At 41.7% G+C, this 22,387-nt stretch overlaps 1 protein-coding gene across 1 annotated transcript in view; it reads left to right on the top strand.

The window, feature by feature from the left end:
• LOC306768225 (voltage-dependent calcium channel subunit alpha-2/delta-4-like) overlaps positions 1–22,387 on the top strand; it is a gene marked incomplete at both ends in the record, with an annotated part of 83,448 nt that overhangs the window by 11,376 nt on the left and 49,685 nt on the right. The window contains 7 exons of the mRNA XM_079256491.1: positions 2,532–2,613; positions 6,910–7,026; positions 7,305–7,364; positions 18,087–18,249; positions 18,334–18,465; positions 18,670–18,730; positions 21,847–21,997. Of these exons, the coding sequence (XP_079112617.1) occupies positions 2,532–2,613; positions 6,910–7,026; positions 7,305–7,364; positions 18,087–18,249; positions 18,334–18,465; positions 18,670–18,730; positions 21,847–21,997 (766 nt within the window). The remainder of the gene's footprint in view (positions 1–2,531; positions 2,614–6,909; positions 7,027–7,304; positions 7,365–18,086; positions 18,250–18,333; positions 18,466–18,669; positions 18,731–21,846; positions 21,998–22,387) is intronic.

The raw sequence follows: 22,387 nt of genomic DNA, 5'->3' as shown, positions 1-22,387 counted from the left end.
CTGTCCACTTCATTCTACCTCCTTTTAACACAAATACTGTATATAATCCGCCAATCACATGGCAGCAACTCAGTGCATGTAGTCATGTAAACATGGTAAAGACAACTTGCCGAAGTTCAAACTGAGCATCAGAATGAGGAAGAAAACTTTGAATGCAGCATGGTTGTTGGTCTGATCGTTTCAGAAACGGATGATGAAACTGGGATTTTCACACACAGGCATCTCCAGGGTGTACTTTGAATGGTCTGAAGAAGAGAAAATATCCAGTGAGGAGCAGTTATCTGGACCAAAAAGTGTTGTTGATGTCAAAAATCAGACGAGACAGGAAGTCAAATAAGTACTGATCCTAACCAAGTTAAGCAGAATAGCATCTGAACACACAACATGACCATCCTGGAACCAAATATGCAAAAGCAACAGAAGATCACACTGGGTGCCACTCCTGTCAGATAAGAAACAGAAAACTGAGGCTACAATTCAGAAAAGACTCACAAAAACATGACAACATGAGTCCACTGCTTTAAGTGGAACAAAATAAGTGGTAGTACTCCCTTAATGACTTGCTGTCAGTTTGTCATGCAAATATGAGACAAAAACATTGGTGATACTTAAATGTAGATCTTATAAATTGATCTGTAGAATAATATTTTTATTGCACAGAAATGACAAAAAACAAACACAGCAAGTTCAAAATCAAATCCACATTTGCCAAATTCAAAGTACCATGGGGACACTTTAAGGAACTTCGAGCCTCATTGCATGGACATTAAAAATAACACTGAAAAGTAAATATAGAAACTAAAAGTTCATTAACCCTGTAATGCATGAATTAATTTAAAAAAAAAAAAAAAAAAAAAAGCAACATTTTTTAAATACAGCATTTTTACCTCTACAAATATGCAATGGTACTTTTTTGTTAATTAGTGATATTTTGAATTTTGTAGGATTTATTTTCATGTACTCTACAAAATAATTATAGAGTAATATACAATCATAATAATATTATGTAAATCTTCTAAAAGTATGACTGTATCATTTTCTTTTCCTATTTATCCCAAAGGCAAATTTGCGTAATTACATTACATACAATTATGTCATATATTTATTTATTCTCCAATGAGTGGAAACATATTGGATGGCTAACATCCACGGAAGTGGTTTATTTACAAAAATAAAATCCTCATTCATGACTATGCAAGAAAAAGCTTATAAATAGGTGCCCACTACAGGGCCACTATGTATGAAAGGGTAAAAAACAAAAAAAGTTCTACATTTAGACTTATTGAGCATATTACCAGTCTAATTTAACAATGTATTACTATTACACTTTTCCTCTGTGAAATATGTTTTTCACAGCATCAGGCCTGGTCCATGCCACTTAGTAATATTATCTCATCTTTAATCTAGAAATAATCTTGACAAACTCAAAATACTGACCAGCCGTACACTTTGTGTGCAGCATCTGACCTTCATTGTCTGGTGTAGTAAATGACTGTTAGTAGTACTACTGTCATCACTCAACTGCTCCAGTTCGTGTCTCTTTTGGAGCCAGGCTAATATTACAACCGCAATAGTTTTTTTCTCTGCCTTTACTTTCATTCAAAGCACGTCCACTTCAATGTAAACACAGACGTGAGTGAACAACGTGACGTCTTAACAATACATTTCTTTTGAGGCGACTTTTTATTAAAATCAACAAATATGAGCTGTCATACGTGATGAAGTCATAGGAGGGTATACTGATTGCTGAGGAAAGCTGGTAAAAGTCCCAGTATGCCGGTGCATACCAGCCCACTTAAAGCACTGGATGAGTCTCCATTTCAGCTCCACATTTAGATGGTAGGATCAGAATTAGCTGGAAACAACATGAAAGTGTGGATCCATCTTTTCTTGAATAAAACAGTATCTCTCTTCCCCTTCAGGCTGACTATGACCATAATGTACCATCTTTAGACGGCCACTTCCAGAGGAATCTCCAACTGCTTTCTTGAATGTGAAAATGATTTCACTGAACTCTGATGGCCTCCACAATCACCAGCTTTTGATCCAATAGATCACCTTTGGGAGGCGGTGGAACAGAAGATTCTCATCAATGCTGTGTGATGCTATCATGTCAATATGGAGCAAAATGTTTGGACTCTTTATTATTTGCATGGAGCTACTGCTTTGGTTCAAAATATTCAGTTTATTCTCACTCTGTCAGCATCAGATGCATGCAGGATGCCTCAACTTCATAAGTTAAAGCCTCAGTTTCAGTTTACTTATGAGAATAATCTGCTAATTTTCTTTGTTATTGACAGAGTGCAAAAGCTAAGTGGGTTAGCAAAGGATCAGGCGTTTATTCAAAGAATGCAATTTCCCATAATAGGTCAAATGTATGAACATATGAGCCATATTTTTCTTTTTTTCCCCACTTTTTCCTGCTGCATTTGGTGTATTTTCACAGTGGAAGGCATGTTGTGTTCCTATAAAACACACTACAATTTCAGTCCTTCATGACGCAGGCTGTTTTTTTTCTTTATCTTTTTCAGGGTGCAGCAGTGGGCATCAGCATTCTCCGTTCAGCTTCGAGACATTACAACCAAATACTCCGGCTCCCTGCTGCTGCAGAAGGTAAATAGAGTCTAAATTGATCATTCCAACACACTCAGTTGACAATTCACAGTTTAAGCTTATCTTGGATACTGCAGAAGTATCTATGACATCACGTAACTCAGCTTGTTAAAGTGTCCAGAGTTGAACTCACATCTGAACTGTAGTAAAACGTATGCAACATCTTGCAGCATCTTTTACTGTTTGACCACCACTTTGTTCACTTTTTTATTCTTTACAAAACTTGCTAAAGTATAAGAACTATTTTGTGTTGACCTTGATGTAGTTTTTATGCTAAACAACCTTTGTCAAGCTGCAGCGCGTTTCTTTCATTCACTTGTCAGCTGATCTGAATCATTAAATAATGCGTTGCTAAGGTGATGCCCAATGGAGTGATTTAACCTGCAAAAATAAGAATAATGTATACCAGTTGGCATCAAAATATCTCACTGATCATAATATAATGTTTGTTATAATTGTTTATCATATTTTCATCCTAAAAGAAGATCACTATTACTACTATGTTGCAAAATGACCTCTATTTTGACCGGAAAAATATTATGAAGGCATTTCCTGTCTAACTTTTGACAAATCAGAGAACTAAAACTGATCGTAATGTCCAATCAGGAGCAGCCAAAGATTACCAAGTGAGCAGAAACTTCTGTCTGTCTGAAAAGAAGAAAAAAAAAAAAAATGGTTCTGCATGGTTGAAATAAAGCCAAGAAGACACTTTGAACACTGTATGCACTGCTAGAACCTTCCTCCAGGCTTGAACCAGTGAGCTACTGTGCTAACCACTATGCCACCATGCAACAAACATGCATTTTACACATAAAAAAAAAATAAAAATATGAAAAATAGCCAAAATAGCTTTCAGTTTAAGGTTAAAAGTGCAGAAATGCTGCTTATGTAGCATTTCTGCACTTTGGTTCCCAGATCATTGCAAAATAAAAATATACAGCTATTAAATCAATTTGAGATTATTATTGGGGCTCTCTAAATCACTAGTTAAGGCAAAGACATGAATATGTGGAAATAGCATTTATTCATTCATTCATTTTCCTAACCGCTTAATCCAATTCTGGGTCGCAGGGAAGCTGGAGCCTATCCCAGCAGTCTTTGGTCGAAAGGCAGGGTCCACCCTGGACAACTCGCCAGTCCATTGCAGGGCTGGAATAACATGTTAATTATTGTTAACAAATCAATGCAACAAAATTATTACTCATGCCATTTAACATGTGGTTTTCAACATGTGGGTGTCTTACTGGACTGAATCCCAATAAAAACCCTTTATCCTCCTAATATAAATAAGTTTCACCTGAAATTTAAAGGATGGCCATCGAATGACTCATACAAAGTATCACACAGTTAACCACTCGGTGAGAGGGTCTTGGCTGCAGCCTGGCGAATGAGGCAGGGCTGGATATTGGGCAGGGTTGGACGTCCAACCCCGCCCCCTCATCATTTTGATTGGATTAACCCTAACTCTAAACCTAACCCTAACCCCACGACCATTTGACATTCAACCATGCCAATGTGACATCCAACCACACCCATTGGACGTCCAACACTGCCCAATATCCAGCCCCGTCCCATTCTCCAGGCTGCAGCCGGGGCTTATCCCACTCGGTTGTCACTTGTAACATTCTGGTCCACGCTCCCCACCACTTGGTGGTAATAATGGACCAAATCGTTGCATGTTTGCTTCTATGTAAAGTTGGATTTTTTTCTGGAAGATTCTAAAAAACCTTGGCCTTGTCACGACGGGCGGTGGGGAAGGTGAAGGTGTGGACCCAAATGCAGAGATGCAAACACTGGGATGCAGGTTTAGGACTGATTTAATTAAACGGAGGAACTCAGGGGACTTACACAAACAACAAAATAATCCAGCAACCAAGAATTGAAACTGAGGGGTTAAATACACTGGGGAACCAAACAAGAAACGGGTGTACTGAATGAACTAAATATAGTCCAGGTGAACTCAATGAACAGGAAATCAATAAAGCTAAGCAACAAACAAGAGAACCAAACAGGAAAAACTAAATAATAAAACAGGAAACCTGAAACTAAGGCACAAAAAGTCTTAACCATGACAGGCCCTTTAGACTGGAACTTTTGGACATTAAGAAAACAGTCATGAAAATGAAGCAAAACACCACATCTGAAAGTCCATCATGCATTTATTTCACGTTTGGCAGCTAGATATCAGCAGAATGCAAGTTAGTCTGGGGGGTGGGGGGAAGAATCACTGTTATAAACAATAGAGAAATCTGCACTTATGCTGGAAATTATTTTCAAATGTGAATGAATATTGGTTTTGTGGGGACCGAAGATAAAACTTTAAATCTGGATGGAAAATTGATGAAAATAAGTAGCTAAACATCAATAAATAAAAACAACTGTGAATGTTTCTGTTTCAGCTGAATGTGCATTTGGATCTGCTGGTGAGTGTGTGTGTGTGTGTGTGTGTGTGTGTGTGTGTGTGTGAGGGATAGTGTCCATCTGTGTGTTTGTACACCAGGACACACACACACACACACACACACTCCTAGGGATCATGGTAATGCGCAGATTGAGGACCAAGCCCTCTTTACCGGCGTCAGGATTTGTGGCCTGTTCTGATTTTAGACATTCATCCATTTATCTGTCAGATTTAGATTTGTCAGCCGGCAGTTGGTCTGCTTTCAAACACACAGCCACCTCCTGGAGTTACGACGACGTCTCTGTGATGCCGTTAAACCCACCTTATCAATATAATTGTAGCTGTTTTAATGTTAGTCGTCTTTCCAGCATCATGGTCAGCTGAAATAAATGATTCCTGCTTATATGCTATACAAGACCTTACTTTCATTCGCTGCAGAAAGAGGCTTCTTTCCTCTTCCTATGGGATGTATTTTGTTGGCATCTTCCCCGGTTCAGATGTACTCTGCTTGAAGGCGATTTGAATAGAATATAATAGGATTTAAATGTAAATCTGGATTAACGGTTTGTTTTGTTGTTTTATTTAGTGGTGATTTAGGGTACTACTTGGGATACCCGGTGTTTCCTCTTTCTATAAACAGGCCAAAGAAAACAACGAACAAATAAAACATTTCTTTTAATTCAATCTACTCTCACTACTTTAAGGAATTTACTGTTTGTGTATTCATAACACCAAACTGCAGAGGAAGCATATGGATCCTGAAAGCAGCAATTTACAGTTTAAATACATGAATACTAGGCTTACGTTTCCATTAGTCCTTAACACTGGAAGCCGAGTAGCTGCAGAATATTTGACAATTACTTAATTTCTATTTGTCTTAGTGGTTGTCAGCTGTGGAATGAGACACATCCTCTACAGCAAGACTAAGTATGAAGTTTATGCCTGTTTAAACTTCTAATGACCAAATAATATTAAATACAGAAAGTTAACAAATCCGTTGTATAGAAGAAGTTCTCTACATGTTTGGCTCTGCAGGTATTTGCTTCAGTTCGCAGGCTGCTTGGACTAATTGGAATTAGTGACTGACTTAATCAAGCTTTTGTCAGTGTAAGTAACCAGACTGGTCTCTACTTTACATTCAGGTGGCAGAACATTCTTAAACTTCTCAGTCAATAAAAACACATTTTACTATTATATCTGAACAAAAGGAGTCGAAGCAGACAAGGACAAATGTGGCAATAAGTGAACATGGCTGTGTGGAGTATTAACCTTCAGCCTGTAAATGAGTCTGTTCTTTTCTGGTTCCTCTCACTGTCCAACAACATGTAAGTAAGTGTGACTGGGGCTGCTACTGTGGTTCCAAGAGTGATGGTGAGTGGTTGTCTCTGTGATGACTGGAGACCCTGCACTGGAAGGAGCAGGGATTGGAAATAGATGGACTTATAAACATCCCTGCACATGCTGAGTTGATAAATAAGGGCCCCAAATACCTGAAACTTCCTTTCTGTAAGCAACACATCTTCACAATGTGATGCAAACTCATAAGGAAATTCTTCTTCCAACATCAACACAGTAAGTTTGCACTTTTGGGTAACTGAGGATGTTCATCTCACAATGTGGTGCATGGACATGTAACAACAGCAGAGCTGAAAAACATCTCATGAAGGTGCAAAAGTGCATATACAAATATTCCTGTTTGTATATACTCTGTAGATATACAGAGTATATACCACATATACAGAGTATATACAGAGTATATACCACAACTCATTCAGTTGTGGTTCAGTTTATCTGGATCTCTGAGAATCAAATATTACTTTTTTCCTGGGATCTGCTGAGTTTTCAGAAAGATTTCTTGGTGCAAAATATTCACATTGTAGTTTGTTTCCTCTCAGAAACTGAAGGACGTGGAGTCCATTGTCAAGATTGTGGAGCTGAACGGAGATGACCTGGTGAAGGACTACTCTGATGACATTGAAAGAATGTTAGGAAGTAAAATGAAATCTGTAAAGGTGAGGACGAAAATAGCTGGTTTTATTTTACTGCAACCATTAATCACAACAACTTGGATGCTACTTTTGCTTCATCAGCAGATCAGATAAAGACATTATTGGGTTTCTTTTAGGAAGTAAACTGGAGTACTGAACATGGACATAAAACAATAACTAATAAGGGAAAATTGTGAAAACTAAGACATATTAGCAAAGCACATATTTAGACTTCTTCACATGTTAAATATATCTTCTGATCTTTCCTCAACTTGTTCTGTGTTCTGTTTTTCACATGTCAGCGATTAGCAGAGTCTGCAGAAGATGCTGACCTGTACCATGAATACAATGCTACTTTAGAGGTAAGTGCACCACTTTTTTTTTTTTTTTTTGTCTTGTCCAGCATTTAAGCAAGCAAACTGATGTTCTGGATGCTGTGTTCTGCTGAGCAAATTTATTTTGCCAAGGGGGACTTTTGTAGATGTAATGATCCCCTTGTATTTCTTGATTCTTATTTTATTTTTCAATTTGTTTTGGATAATAGCTTGTATTACAGAGTTTATGCTGCTGGACCCGACCGGAAAGGACAGGAAAGGGGCAGAAAGAGAACAGAAAAGAGAACATAAAAAAACAAAAAAAAAACAAAAGAAAGAGATCAATGCATACATGTATATGCACATACATACCCACCTACATATATATGTATATACACTCGCACATACATTATATATATACATACATACATACATATACACATACATACACATGCATACACACACATGTACACATACATGCATACATAAAGATAGATATACATACATACATATACACATACATACACACATATATATATATATATATATATATACATATATACACATATACATACTCACATACATACACATACATATACATACATACACATACACTCACACATATGCATACATATATACATATCCATACACATACATACATACACATACACATAAGTACACACACATACCCACCCACACACATAAATATATACACCCACACAAGCCAACTCTAGATTTGTGGAGAACAAAACCGTTGACAATCATGAGGACCAGAAACTAGCAAGTTAAGTCAAAAAGACAGAAAGAGAGCTACCTGCTGTTAGTGAATAAACTTGCTGGATGACTCAGTGACTGTGACACATGCAGAACATTCATGCAGAACATTCAGAGTGGAACGTGTTTAGAGAAGAGTGATCATGCCAATGTGACCCCCCCGCCTACAGCTAGAGGAAGGCCAGGAGAACCCAGAGACCCGGGTAACCGACAGTCACCCCCAGGTACAGATCCCAACCCCCCCACTCCAGAGCCAGCCATGCATCTGCCCAGGAGGTGGCGAAGGAGGTGCCCAACCAGAGTCCCCCGCAGTCAGGGGGAACAGGCCCCAGCAGGCCCAGGCCGGCAAGGGCCGATCCCGCTGGGCACCGGCCACCTAGGGCAGACAGAGCGCAGGCCCCAGGGCCCCAAGAGCCCGTGAGCAGCCCCCCGCCCCCGCAGGCAGAGGGCACAGCCCACACCGACGGAGGACCAGGATCCCCAGACCACCACCCAGCGGCAGCCAGGTCGCACCCCAGCGCACCAGCTGCGCCCCCGGGTACAGGACACCACCCCCCCACCACCAAACCACACACACATATACATGCATACCCCCCCCCCAACACGCACTCCCCTCTCAACCCCCATCCACACAACCCTCTGCAATCCATGCACATCATCCATCACATATACAACCCCACCCCACCTCTACTCACTCACCCATACCAAGTCACACGAACCCCAATCGCCCCCGCCCCCACACACGCTCACCCCCCCCCCACACACGCTCACACCCCGCCACCCCATCCCTCTACTTCTACCCAACCACACATGCCCCACCAAACACCCCTCCACCAACCATAGCCCCCCCTCCAAACTTCACCCTCACTCACACATCCCATTCCGCATATACACCCCCCCCCTACACACACACACACACACACACACACACACACACACACACACACACACACACACACATACCCTCACTCCTCCAACACAGGCACACCCCAATACAACCCACGCGCCAACATACCCCTCCACACACACATCTACTCATCCTCACACATCCCTATCCCCTACCCACCTATATCCCCAACCCTAATCCCCCCCCAGCCATCCCACCATCCATCTGTAACCCCATACACCCATTCCCACACATCCTCACCTCACCCCTCCATCATGTCCCATGTGAGATACCTCAGAGGGGGCAGAGGACAGGATGGCCCCGATCAGGGCCCCCATAATTACCGCCCACCACTCCCAGCGTCCCCCCCACCACCCCACAGATGCAGCCGACCCAGCACCCCCCCAGGGCCGGCGACAACCCTCCTACAGCCAGGCCAGCCCAGACTTAGGCCTAATGGACGGCACTCTTCCCCCACCCGTACCCTCCCCCAGTAAAGCCCCGAGAGCAGGGGCATGAGAAGACCCTATCGTCCCTGCCTCCCCCCCGCTTATGACTGATTGTGAAGTATGTATTAGTTGCAATTAAAATTGAGGGAAGTGCCACGCCGTGTTGGGAGAGGGACCACCTAAACAGCCCCGCCCACCATACACTGCATGCTCTTCCCCCTAATCATGTGAGTCGTCAGTGTTTTGGTGTTTGGTGTCTAAGTGTAATTAAAACTGGGAGGTGAGCCGAGGCTGGGTGCAGCGATCAAGACCACCTTGATGGCCTTTCTCACCACCCAGCGCCACGTGCACACCTCCCAATACCCTGCCTGTGTGTGATGGGGAGCGGGGAGGAAGAGGCGGCACCAGAAGGTGAGCCGCCCGCGGCACTGGGCATGCCCCCTACTCCCAGGGCCCCCCAAGGACCAGGACAAGCCGGGGACAGCCATCCCCGTAACCAGAGCCTTCGGCGACTCTAACCAGAGAGTCATCACCGACCCAAGAGGGGACCAACTCACCACATGCAGAAGGGGGGCACGAGGACAAAGAGGAGGCGGGGCGGCAGAAGGGGAATCCCAGACCGATTGTCCACCGCCCCCTCACTCACAGAGGACACCCACACCTGGGGACATGAAGTCCCCCCTTGTCCACACATCGGCACTTCACACTGTCACATCCAAATCTCCCCCACTCCCATCCATCATATCTACACTTATCCACCAACCTACCACACACATGCACCACCCACTCCCCCATACATACACCCCTGCCCCCCCCCCCCACACACACACAGACAGCACGCCCCCCTCCCCCCTCCTCCCCCCCCACACACACACCCGTATACATGCACCACCGCCACTCCCCACATACACGCATCACCCCACTCCCCTACACACACGGCACTACCCCCCCCCACAGACACCACGACACCCCCCCCACACACGCATCATCACACTTCCCCACCCACACACATCCACATACCTATGTACCGCCACCAGTCCTCAACGCACACCCCCTACACACATCCCTCCATACACACTCACATCCCATCCACACTATCAAACACCCCCCACTCAACAAGTCCCAGGGTCGCAACCAGGCACCAGAGCACGTACCTGCCCGCCGCCGCAGCAGCAGGTCCAGGTCAGCCCAGCCCCCCCCCCCGGCACAAGCCGACCCCCCACCCCCAAGAGACAGGGGACAACCCCGGGCACCGGAGCCCGGGACCCCGCCCAGCCCACCCCACGGCGGCACAGGCGCCCGTTACGGAGTCACGCCCGCCAACCCATCCCCCGCCAGCGACCTCGCCCCGCCGCTGCGCGGCAACTCCAGCCGCTGGCCCATCCAGGTCCACAGTAGGGCTAGAAACCTAGCCACTCCAGCAATGGAGCAGTCAAAATCCCCCCCCCAGGAGCCCACCACAGACCCACAGCCCCCAGAGAACCCCAACCGGCCACCAACCCCGAGCGCAATAAGGTCACATTCTCCCCCCATACTAAGTGATGGAGCTGATCACAGGGGACCAGAGGGAATAAAGTTCAGCTGACTGATCTCTTGAGGAGGCAGACATCATCTCGACACTGATGTGATCTAATAAGAGATTTCTGAACTGCTGGATACACAGACTTTGTTTGCTTTTCCAGTTTAGAAGGATAGTTTTCTTTGCGATACATAAACTGGTGAGGATTAAGTTTGCAGAATTAAATTCTATGTTAATTTCACCCAAGTAACCCAGTAGGCCCAGTTTGGGGTTTGTAGGGATGTTACATTTGAAGCAATTTGACAGATCTTTACATACCTGAAACCAGAATTCCTGGACAGGTGGGCAAGACCACAAAGCATGGTAGTAGCTGTCAATTGTGTTGCCAGTGCAGTGTGGACAGATGTTTGATTGTGACAGACCCATCCTGAACATCCTGTGTCCTGTATAATGAGTTCTATGCAGAATTTTAAATTGTATTAGTTGCATGTTTGAATTCTTAGTCATTGTAAATGTATTTGAACAGATTTGTGACCATTCATTTTGGTCAAAGTTACTGGATAAGTCTGCTTCCCATTTAGAAGTTGGGAGACATATGGAATCGTCTAGCTTTGATAGTAATCTATATATTTTGGATAACAGTTTCGGGGCATTGAGATTTAAGAATTCTGCAGCCCTGATAGGTAGCTGCAAGTTTAATTGATCAGGGGTGTATTTCTTACCTATAATAGATTTAAGTTGGTGGTATTCTAAGAATTTTGTGCTGCTGATTTCATATCGTGAAGTAATTGTATCAAAAGGGAGAAAGTTCCCATTTTCTATTAAATGTTCTAACTGTTTTATTCCTTTATTCTTCCACTGAGGGAAGTTTATCATTTTCCGGTTTTGCTGGATGTCGGGATTGTTCCAAATAGGTGTAAGTTTGCATGGAATAAGCAAGGATTTGGTTAGTTTAAGAAATTCCCACCAGGCCATTAGTTAGGAGCTGATATTAATGCTTTTAAAGCATTTTTGGCGTTTGACAGCTGTGCTGATAAATGGCAGGTCTGAAATTGCCATATCCTCACACATAGCTTCTTCTATATTAAGCCATGGTTCATCTAGATAGCTAGGTTTAAGCCATTTAGAGATGTATTGTAGTCTATTGCTTATAAAGTAATTTTGGAAATTAGGCAAGTCTAAGCCACCGCTATCTTTAGTCTTCTGGAGTGTTTTTAGACTAATCCGTGGTGGTTTGTCTTTCCAGAGAAATCTAGTAACATTAGAGTCCAGCGATTTAAACCAGGTGGAGGGAGGTTTAATGGGGATCATTGAAAACAGATAATTGATTTTAGGTAGAATCATCATTTTTATAGTTGCAACTCTTCCCATTAGTGATATGGGTAAAGATTTCCACCGTGTGAGATCGTCCTCAATTGTTTTTAGTAGAGGGACATAATTTAGCTTTATAAGGTCTGACAGTCTGGGTGAGATGTTTATTCCCAAGTATCTAATATCTCCTGACTGTAAAGCAGTGTCAGTGCACCACTTCTGTCCTAATAACCAACAAACCTTGTGTTAAAGGACCATTCTAAATTTTCCTCTGTTATGTTTAAGTTGATGGTCAATAAGACTTGGGCAAAAAATGGGTGATTATTTAGTTCCCACAATGAACTAAATGTCCATCATCTCTGTCTCTGAGAGCGTTTCAGCATGTGGAGTTGGATAAATGCAACTACCATGCTAATTCGGTGGGTCAGAGGAAGCTACAAGCTAGTTTGCAGTTGATGTTGTAACAGATTGGAGCTTTAAAGCTTCAGCCAAAATTAGATTGACACCTGAAATTAGATTAAACCAGGCTACACTTATCCTCTGAGGCAACTCGGTCAGTCCCACAGAAAAGCTTCACACCGCAGTTAAATACAGAAGCATAAAAAAAGTTCTGTCAGCAGTATAAAGGGGATAAACTTTTAGAATTTTTACAGGACCTTCAGTTTCTTAAGTTGGATAAAAAAAAATCCCTCTGCATATGTCGTGTGAGAACTTACTCTTTCTGAGAAAAAAATCCATCCATCCATCCATTTCCTGAACTCCTTAGTCTAATTCAGTGTCAGGAAGCTGAAGCTGAAGCTCGTCCCAGCAATCATTGGGCAAGAGGCGGGAGGAAAATCTCTGAAAAAAAAGAGTGTTTTGTTTGTAAATATGGAAACATACAGACAAAATCCAATGAATGGTTAGACATGTTACATTTTAAAGGACTGGCTTTGTCCTTATGTTCAGTAATGTTTGGGTGTTAGAGTGTTGAACCGGCTGATGTAGAGGCTGATGAAGCTCTACAATTGACATACAGATAAGACTACGGCAGTGTCTGAATGTCCACACTATTCCATAACTTTTCATTTACTACACTGGGCTAAACTAGATAGCCCACCAATTAGTGCATTTATTCTTTGGGCTATTTTGACACGAAGTTGGCTATTTTCTACTCACCACCAGTCATGACTACCAACTATCACTATGCCAACCACGCGTACTTCCAAATCCAGTCTCATGTAACTTTTTTTTTTCTTATTTTGTTTTTATTGTTTCTTTTTTTGCATATTTATTCAACAAATAGGGATATAAAATGGATGATCTACCTGCTTTGATGTTCATCTCACTTGTGCCATTTTAAGGTCCTTTCTGCAACGCATTGTGGTTTATTTTGACCCATGTAGTAACCATCGGGTCTTCATGGAGGCATAGTGGTTAGCACTGTGGCCTCACAGCAAGAAGGTTGCTGGTTTTGATCTTTGGCTGGGGGTTAGGCTCAAAGAGTGGCCTTTCTGTGTGGAGTTTGCATGTTCTCCCCATGTATGAGCGGGTTCTCTCCGGGTACTTCAGCTTCATCAGCATCCAAAGACATGCAAGTTAAGTTAACTGGTTACTCTAAATTGTACCTAGGAGTGAATGTGAGCATGGATGGTTATTTGTCTGTTTGTCTTGTTGGCTCTGTGATGGACTGGCAACCTGTCCAGGGTGTACCCTGCCTCTCGCCCAATGACTGCTGGGATGGGCTCCAGCTTCCCCGTGACCCTTAATCGGACTAAGCAGTTTGGAAAATGAATGAATGGTGAATAATAACCATCAAAGCTCACTACTTTTCAAGATGCATTGTGGGTAATTTTGAGTGCACTACTTTTTTCTACTACTCTGGATATTAGGACACCCATAGAAAATGGCATGAGGACTATATAGGGCACTATGTAGGGAATAGTGTGGACATTTTGACACAGCCTGAGTCAGAATTGGTTAGCACAGGTGCTGCTAGTCACACTAATTAAATTTCTGCTCTATTTAGGTAAAGAGCCTTAATTAATGTGATTAGTCTCAGCCGTTTAATTTACGTCTCACTGTGTCTCGGTCACATGGCCTGAAGCAAAGAATGTTTAAAATCATGGGAATTTTTTCTTTGAATTTTGACAGCAAGACGTTGAACTTTTCTAGAGGAAAATTGGAAACTTGAACTTACTTTTATAAACGATGTTAGTTTGCGTGCAGATTTGCGTGTGTATGATGCCTTATGTTTTAAGAATAAGAAAGCAGATACAGACAAACTGAGAGTAGCATCATAAGTTGCTACTGCAGTAATCTGATTACTTTAAGAAAGAGCTACAGCAGTTCTGTTTGGGGTATGATAACTCATGGTTCTAACATGGGGGTTTAAGAGATAACTTCAGGGGGTTGCCTAATTTTGTAAAATTAAAATTTGTAAAAAAAAAAAAAAAAAAAAAAAAAATCCATCCATCCATCCATCCATGCATCCATAAATCCATGTTCTTAACCGCTTAGTCCATTTAAGGGTCCATTTAAGAGCCTATCACAGCAATCATCAGCTGAGAAGCAGGGTACACCTTGGACAGGTCGCCAGTCCATCCCAGGGCAACTGTAAAAAATATATAGCCTACATTTATTAAATACATTTATTTTACTTTGTTTTATCAAGGCAGCTGAAATTAAACTGTTAATGCAGATAAATCTGCGAAACTGGCACCTTAGTTTTTTTTTTTTTTTTAACACATGAATACTTAGACAGCAAAGTTAGAATGCATACCATATTAAAAATCTGAATTTGGCATCTCCACAAGAGAAGCTGATTTTGGATATGCAGGTACTTTGTCACAGCAGCAAAATCAATCCACCAAAAACAGCTACGATGATTTATGTTTTCTGTCAGACAATGGCAGCAGGATAACCCATCGGATCTATCACACTATTTATCACTGTGGGGATTGGGTTCACAAGCACCAACGTAAAAAAAACACATGCACACAAGTCTGCTAATTCATCTACAGTTGTGTAAATTCTTTTTGACAAAAATCAGATCAAAAAGTTTTAGAGTGTAGTCTGTGTCTGTCTCTTCAGGCCAGTCTCTGTACTGTGACAAGTATTCTCAGGATTAAACATTGTTTCTGCTTTTTATCTGTCTCTCCATCTTGCAATTGGATGCTCACATTCCGCAAACCTTGACAATATTTTGTTGTGGTTTCTTCATTCTGAACACGAGCCAGCAGCTAAATCTGCTGCCAGAAATACACAGACATTATTTATGGAATAAAAGATTTATCGATTGTACAAACTGGTAGTGTGACTAGAGTGGGTCAAGATGATCTACACGTACATGGTATATTAGCCATAGATCAACATAACAACCCCTCACTTTTTGGTATGATTTGTATTGCAGAGTTCCTTTTGATGGAATTTGATGTGTCAAAAAGATCAAAGAGGACACTCAGAATATCAAACAAAAATATTAGTGTGAGACAGGAAACTCCAAAAGCTTCAATAAGGACCCGCCATACTCCATCCAGGTCATCCGAGTTCTCCCCATCCTCCCCATCCTTCTGGACTTCACTACCCAATGAAACAGCTGGTCACCGTTATGACCAAACTGACCCCCTGCCCCAGTCCTATCTTTTTCCTCAAAAAAACATCCCACATCACACCCCCTGGTGAACTCTGACACAACTGTGACAGTCCCATCACCCAACCCTCCCCCTCCCATGCCAACATCTGTCTCCACGACCTGATAATGGCACAGCATCTAACTGATATGAGCAGGCCGCAGCTATGTCAGTACTCATGGCTCTCCCCATACTAAGCCGGGGCCTGATATGCCAGCCGCTTCCCTTATTCCTGTTTTATTAGGTAACAGTAAATAGATGGGGCATTCAGAAAAACAAGATTTATCCTAAACACCCTAAATAAATTTATCCAATCTTGTGTTCATTCGTCATTAGCCTCAGCCTGCTGATCACAAAAACTGGACACATAATGTTCGTGGCACACTGAAGCTATTTTTACTTAATGCCAGATTCCTGGCAGGTAAAACATTCTTAATCAATGATTTCATTCCAAACATTACAAAGCACCAACTTTGTTTTTAACAGAAACGTGGTAAGAGAGAGAAAATGATTCAGTTGTTCTTATTGAAGCAACTTCTCTAAACTTCAGCTCTAGAAGTGAAGCCAGATTAAATAAGAAAGGTGAAGGCTGTTTTGTTTAATGATTCCTTCCAATGCAACAAGATGTCTTATAAAAGCTTTAAGTTATTTAAATATGTGGCTCTTCATTTGAATTCCCCCCGTCCCTATGTTGTTTGTGAACATATACAGGCCTCCTCAATACTGTGTTATCTTTTTGATGACTTTGCTGAACTGTTGTCAAAGATGGCAATGTAGTTAGGGGTGGCAGTGGCTCAGGTAGTAGAACCGCTTGTCTAGCCACTTGTCTTGTGGCCTGATGTGGCCGGATGTGGCTCAATGTGGCCTGCTCCCTATACTGCAGCAGTGTAGGGAGCAGCCCCGAGGAAGATTCTCTGAGGCTGGCCCCAAGCCCAGATAAATGCAGAGGTTTGCATCAGGAAGGGCATCCGGCATAAAACAAGTGCAAATTCACCTGAGCGATGATTCGCTGTCTCGACCCTTTCAAAGGGACAAACCGACAGGGAAACAGCAACAACTTTGGCAGTGTAGTTATTGTTGGTGATTTTAACATCCGTTTTAATAACCAAGACAGAGGGACCAAAGGACTGTGTTGTGGTCTTGATAACTCAGAATGTGGAAGATAAAACACAGAACAGAGGCCACTGTCTAGATCTAATTATCAATTTCCAAGGTTGTAGTGTAGGATGTTGCTTTCTGATCCTGTGTTTTCTTTGAGAATGTGGTAATTAAGCACTGGAATGCCCAAACAGATGTTGTCAAAAACTGGTGCATTAAAGGGGTGCTATTATGGTATGCTATTTTGAGTTTTCTGAGCTTTCTACAGTGTTACAGTGTTGAATCCTCATCAGACATGTGAACGACACTGTTTTTTATCACCTAAACGCATGTTTGAGTTTAAGTTTGAGTTCCAGCAGTCTCTCCGTTCGGTTTCCATGGCGACGAAAAGCGCATTGTTTTAGAGAGTTTTTTCTACTTCGAAATCCTTGTGACGTCCCGGGGGATAAGGTTCAGTGATTGGTTACTTTCTACTGGTTAACAAGGACATGTACAAATATATCAGGCGGGTGGAAAACGTCGGATAAAGTTATTTCCAACGATGGCTGGTGAGTTTACCAAAGAGAGACATCCTGCTGCATTCGTTGCTGTGGGTTGCTGTTTTCCACTTTCAGATTCAGGTTCCAACATGTAGGGCTGTATGCTGTGTTGACATTGTATTTTGTTTTTTTATTGAGTTCATATGAGCCTAATCCTTCTGTTTATGAGATGTTACAATGACAGCGAAAGCAGTTGCGGTGCGCGCTCCCGATGTAGTGCAGTGGCGGGAGGCGGGGCTTAATGCGGAAGAGTCTCAATCCACTCGTTTTACCCGCAGGCTGATCTGACAGCCTACGGAGAGGGTCGGTCTGAAGTAAATAAAGCGATTTGTGATAATAACTCAATCAATCCCAGCCTTTCTGGTCTCAGAAATAAAAATAAATTAGCCTGAAATGCACAGAATACTTCCACTTTAATGAAAATACCACTGAAATTTTTATGAAAGCTTTCTCTTCCTGATGAATTCCTAAATAGTGTACTATGGGTAAGTCACATGGATTAACAAAATAAAGATCAGATGTCTTCCAGAGCTCTATAAATTACAGAAACTCAGCAAAAAAACATCCACATGCTGTCTTTCAGTTTGATTACTACAACTCCATGCTGATCAACACGGCGGATGAAGATGGAAACTATGTGGCGCTGGGAGGAGAGTTTCCCCTTGAAGAGAATGAACATTTCAACAAATTGCCTGTGAACACACAGCAAAGCAACATCCAGGTTCCCACCAACGTCTACAACAAAGGTCAGAGGTAGTTTAAACCCAGACCACTACTGCTAGCCAAGGTCTGCAAAGTTGTATTTCAGGAAGTTTCCATTTTCTGTGCAGATCCAAACATCCTCAACGCTATCTACAACTCAGAGGCTTTAAACGACGTATTCATTGGTAATTTCCAGAAGGACCCCACACTGACCTGGCAGTACTTCGGCAGTTCCTATGGCTTCTTCAGGATATACCCTGGTACATTATCTGGACTTTATATTTAATACGCCAGCTTTGACCGCCATATTTCTTTTGCATTTCTAATTAGCAAGATCTATAATTTGTTGAAGAAACATTTTGATGGATTTCTCCATTAATTTTGCATCTTTTGGACACAGATTCCACATGAGCTATTAGGGGATATTATTTATGTATAAATCTACTCCCTCTGTTTTCTATAAGGCATTAAATGGACTCCGGACTCCAATGGTGTGGCAGCCTTTGACTGCAGGAACAGAAACTGGTGAGTTTGGTCCAGGTTATCATGTTGCTCTAAAATTATATATATTGATGGCATCTGAAATTATATGGTATGAATACCAAACATGCTTTTGATCAACAAACTTGAAGGTAGGGAGAAAACTAAAGTTGAAACAGGAAAATTATTCAAATAACTTTTGCAGTATTGCATCAATTAATTCCAGTTGCTGTGTTTAAAGTTTATCAAAGACCCTGGTAAAATGAAGTAGGAGTGAGCAGTGATCCTCTAAGTTCCATCACCGTGGGTGCAGTATGACGCGCTGCATTCACTGCAATAGATAAAAAGCCATAGTGGAGTTGGATGTGCTGTTAATGTCCATCTTTCCAGGTAAAACTGACGAGAGCAATTAACTACCATTTCCAATACTAGAGTTGTTATAATAGAGGTATGTTATCATAGAGGCAGGTGACTTGACCGTCAACTTTTGAGAAAATATCTACAAGATGTTGATTTTTCCTCCAAAGTTAAGTCCTCTCACTAAAACTGGTGGGAATGTAGGCTGGTGTGCAAGAAACCGTAGAGCAGGAAAGTCCAACTGTGGTCCTCGAGGGCCCCAGTCTTGCAAGTTTTCGATGTATTCCACACCTGACTCAAATGAATGAGTCTTGTGCAGAAATTAAATAGCTGTTGGATCCATTTTATTTGAGTCCGGTGTGTTGAACAGGAATACATAAAAAACCTGCAGGACTGCAGCCCTCAAGGACCAACTTTGGATACCCTTGGCATAGAGATCTCAGACTCCAGAATGGAACCAGACCTTGCAAGACCACTGGCGTGGACCCCTTTCTTCTCCTGCTGCTTCTTTATTGCTGATAGTTTACATCTGAACACATTCATTTGTCTTCTTCCCAATTTTGATGTATTTGTGTGTCAGCATTGCAGCACCACTTACAGGCCTGGTGTTGCTACAGCATTTACATGGAATTATATGGGCCCACAACTTAATGGGAAAGTTGTTTCTGTATAAAACATTAAAAAAAAAATTTAAAAAAAAGTTTCTTCCCTATGTGGATGTGGCCAAAGACCAATACATTGTTTTTCTACATTTGATATTTTTATAAAGGAGCATTGCTACATGTGTTTTAAACAAACCACATCCAAGTGTGTCGCTCTAATATTGTATAGATCCTTCAAAGGAGCTCAGTTTGTGTTCAATAAGATTGCAAGAACATCCAAGCAGCTAAAGCTTTTATCTCACCATGAGCTTTTATTTGATCCCAACACATCATCAGCTAATAGAGAAGGATCCTAATTAGCTGAAGGGAAGTGTTTCCTAACCTTTATCCAAGTGATCACTGAACACCCTGACATGATCTGACTCAGCTCTTGACTTGCACTTGTAGATGTAGCGATACACTGTGTCAGCTGACAATTAGGGATCTGAAGTGTTATTGAGCCCTCTTGGTAACATCCTTCACACAATGATGTCTGTTTTTAAAGGGATCAAAGGTCAAGGGATTAAATGTTGGTTTTTGGCCTTGTTGCTTATTTACAGAGATTTCTCCAATTTTTTATCATCTTTTGATAATACATGGACTGTAGATGATGAAATCCCTAAATTTCTTGCATTTTTACACTGTGAAATATTGTTGTTAAGCATCTTTACTATTGACTCACGCGGTTGTTTGCAAAGTGATGAACCTCACTCCATGCTAACTTGTGAACAACAAAACCTTTCAGGGATGCTCCCTTTACAACCAGTCATTACACTCGCCTGTTCCAAATAACCTCTTCACCTGTGGGATGTTACAAACATTGTTTTTCAGCATTCTTCAACTTCTCTAGTGTTTTGTTGTCTCCATCCCAGCTTTTTGCAACAGTTTGTAGACATTAAATTTAAAATGAGTAAATATTTACATGAAAATAGGTTTATCATTTGATTATCATTTATTTTGTTTGAGTATTCAAGTTTTTGAGTTTTCTGAGCTTTCTACGGTGTTACAGTGTTGAATCCTAATCAGACGTGTGAACGGCACTGTTTTTATCACCTTAACGCATATTTGGGTTGAGTTTGAGTTCTAGCACTCTCTCGGTTTGGTTTCTATGACGACAAAAAACGCGTCGTCTTAGAGAGTTTTTTTCTACTCTATACTCTATATACACACACACACACATATATATATATATATATATATATATATATATATATATATATATATATATATATATACACTACCAGTCCAAAGTTTGGACACAATTTTCCATGTGTCTGAACTTTTGACTGGTATGCAAGTGTGTGTGTGAGACATTATGTCAGTGTTAATTCTGATCTGGAGTCTGAGTTCTGTCTGAGTCACTGTAGGACATTTAAATGCAGCTTGCGTACTCCATACCTATGGACAGCTCAAACTCACATTGACATTTTTTTTCTAGTGATCCATCTGCTGCTGTGCAGCTGATGGAGGTGCAAAGCTAACATGTTTTGTAGGACACTGGACAGATGGGTTGCTAAGTTTAGCATGTTTATGTTAGCATCAGCTGAACTGCAGCAGCAGGTAAAGGGCAGTATGAAGTCAACTCAAGAGTAAGTGAATGAAATCTTGTTACAGAAAACAAGTACAGTATCTGCTCGTCATCAAAGCTCTGGCAGCAAGAAGGCTGCGTTGGTTTTGTGTTTACAAGAAAAGAGTGACATTAAAGTTTATCTGCAAATATCGCAGTGACAGTGTTGGCCCCATTACTACCTCAATAGGAATAACTTCTTGTGATTGAAAGTAAAATGGTTGCTGTCCAAAACATAAGAAATATTACTGTGAATTAGTCCATCATCAGCAGTTCTACCTCTCGCTGTGGCGGCTGAGCAGCAGCCAGCCAGAGTCCTGATCCTCTGTAAAAGACGATAAGCTGCTCCTTAGCCAGGTCAGTGCAGCCCACATGGCACCATATGTGACTGTTCATGCATTTCTAAATAATACCACAGACATGCATGTCCCTGAACACCTCGTCATGGAGCATTACCACAGCTGAGCTGCTAAAGCTGCTACATGCATCTGCAGGGAAACGCAAACAGTCCGTTTAAGGCTCCAATTACAAACGTGTAAAATAACTCATGTATGCAAATCTGAATGGTCTGAAACTCTTTCACTGCCTTTGTGCAGGTACATCCAGGCAGCTACCTCTCCAAAGGACATCATTATCATGGTGGACATCAGCGGAAGCATGAAGGGCTTGAAGATGACTATTGCCAAACATACCATTAACACCATCCTGGACACACTGGGAGAGAACGACTTTGTCAACGTCATCGCTGTGAGACTCATTCTCTAAAAAAGTCCATCTGAAAACAGTATATTCATTCATTCATTCATTATCCAACACCGCTTAATCCTGTGAAGGGTCACGGGGAGGCTGGAGTCTATCTCAGCAGTCTTTGGGGCGAAAGGCAGGGTACACCCTGGACAGCTCCTTAGTCCATCGCAGGGCAAAAACAGTATATTTTTTTACTATTTAGAACCTAATTTAAATGTGAGATGAGATCATTACAGCTCCAGAAACCTAGAGGAGCAGATGGGTTTAGCATTTTATTTAATCATAATAGGTGCTGCTTGACTTTAAAGCAGTTCCTACATGGTATCACAGCTAACCTTCTTCAATCAGTCTATTTGAATTTATTTTATTAAATCAATTCATACTGATATC

This window comes from Telmatherina bonti (assembly GCF_933228915.1).
Source record: "Telmatherina bonti genome assembly, chromosome: 2".
Lineage (NCBI taxonomy): Eukaryota > Metazoa > Chordata > Actinopteri > Atheriniformes > Telmatherinidae > Telmatherina > Telmatherina bonti.
The sequence above is the reverse complement of the archived record's forward strand: the minus strand, read 5'-3'. Positions and strand labels throughout refer to the sequence as shown.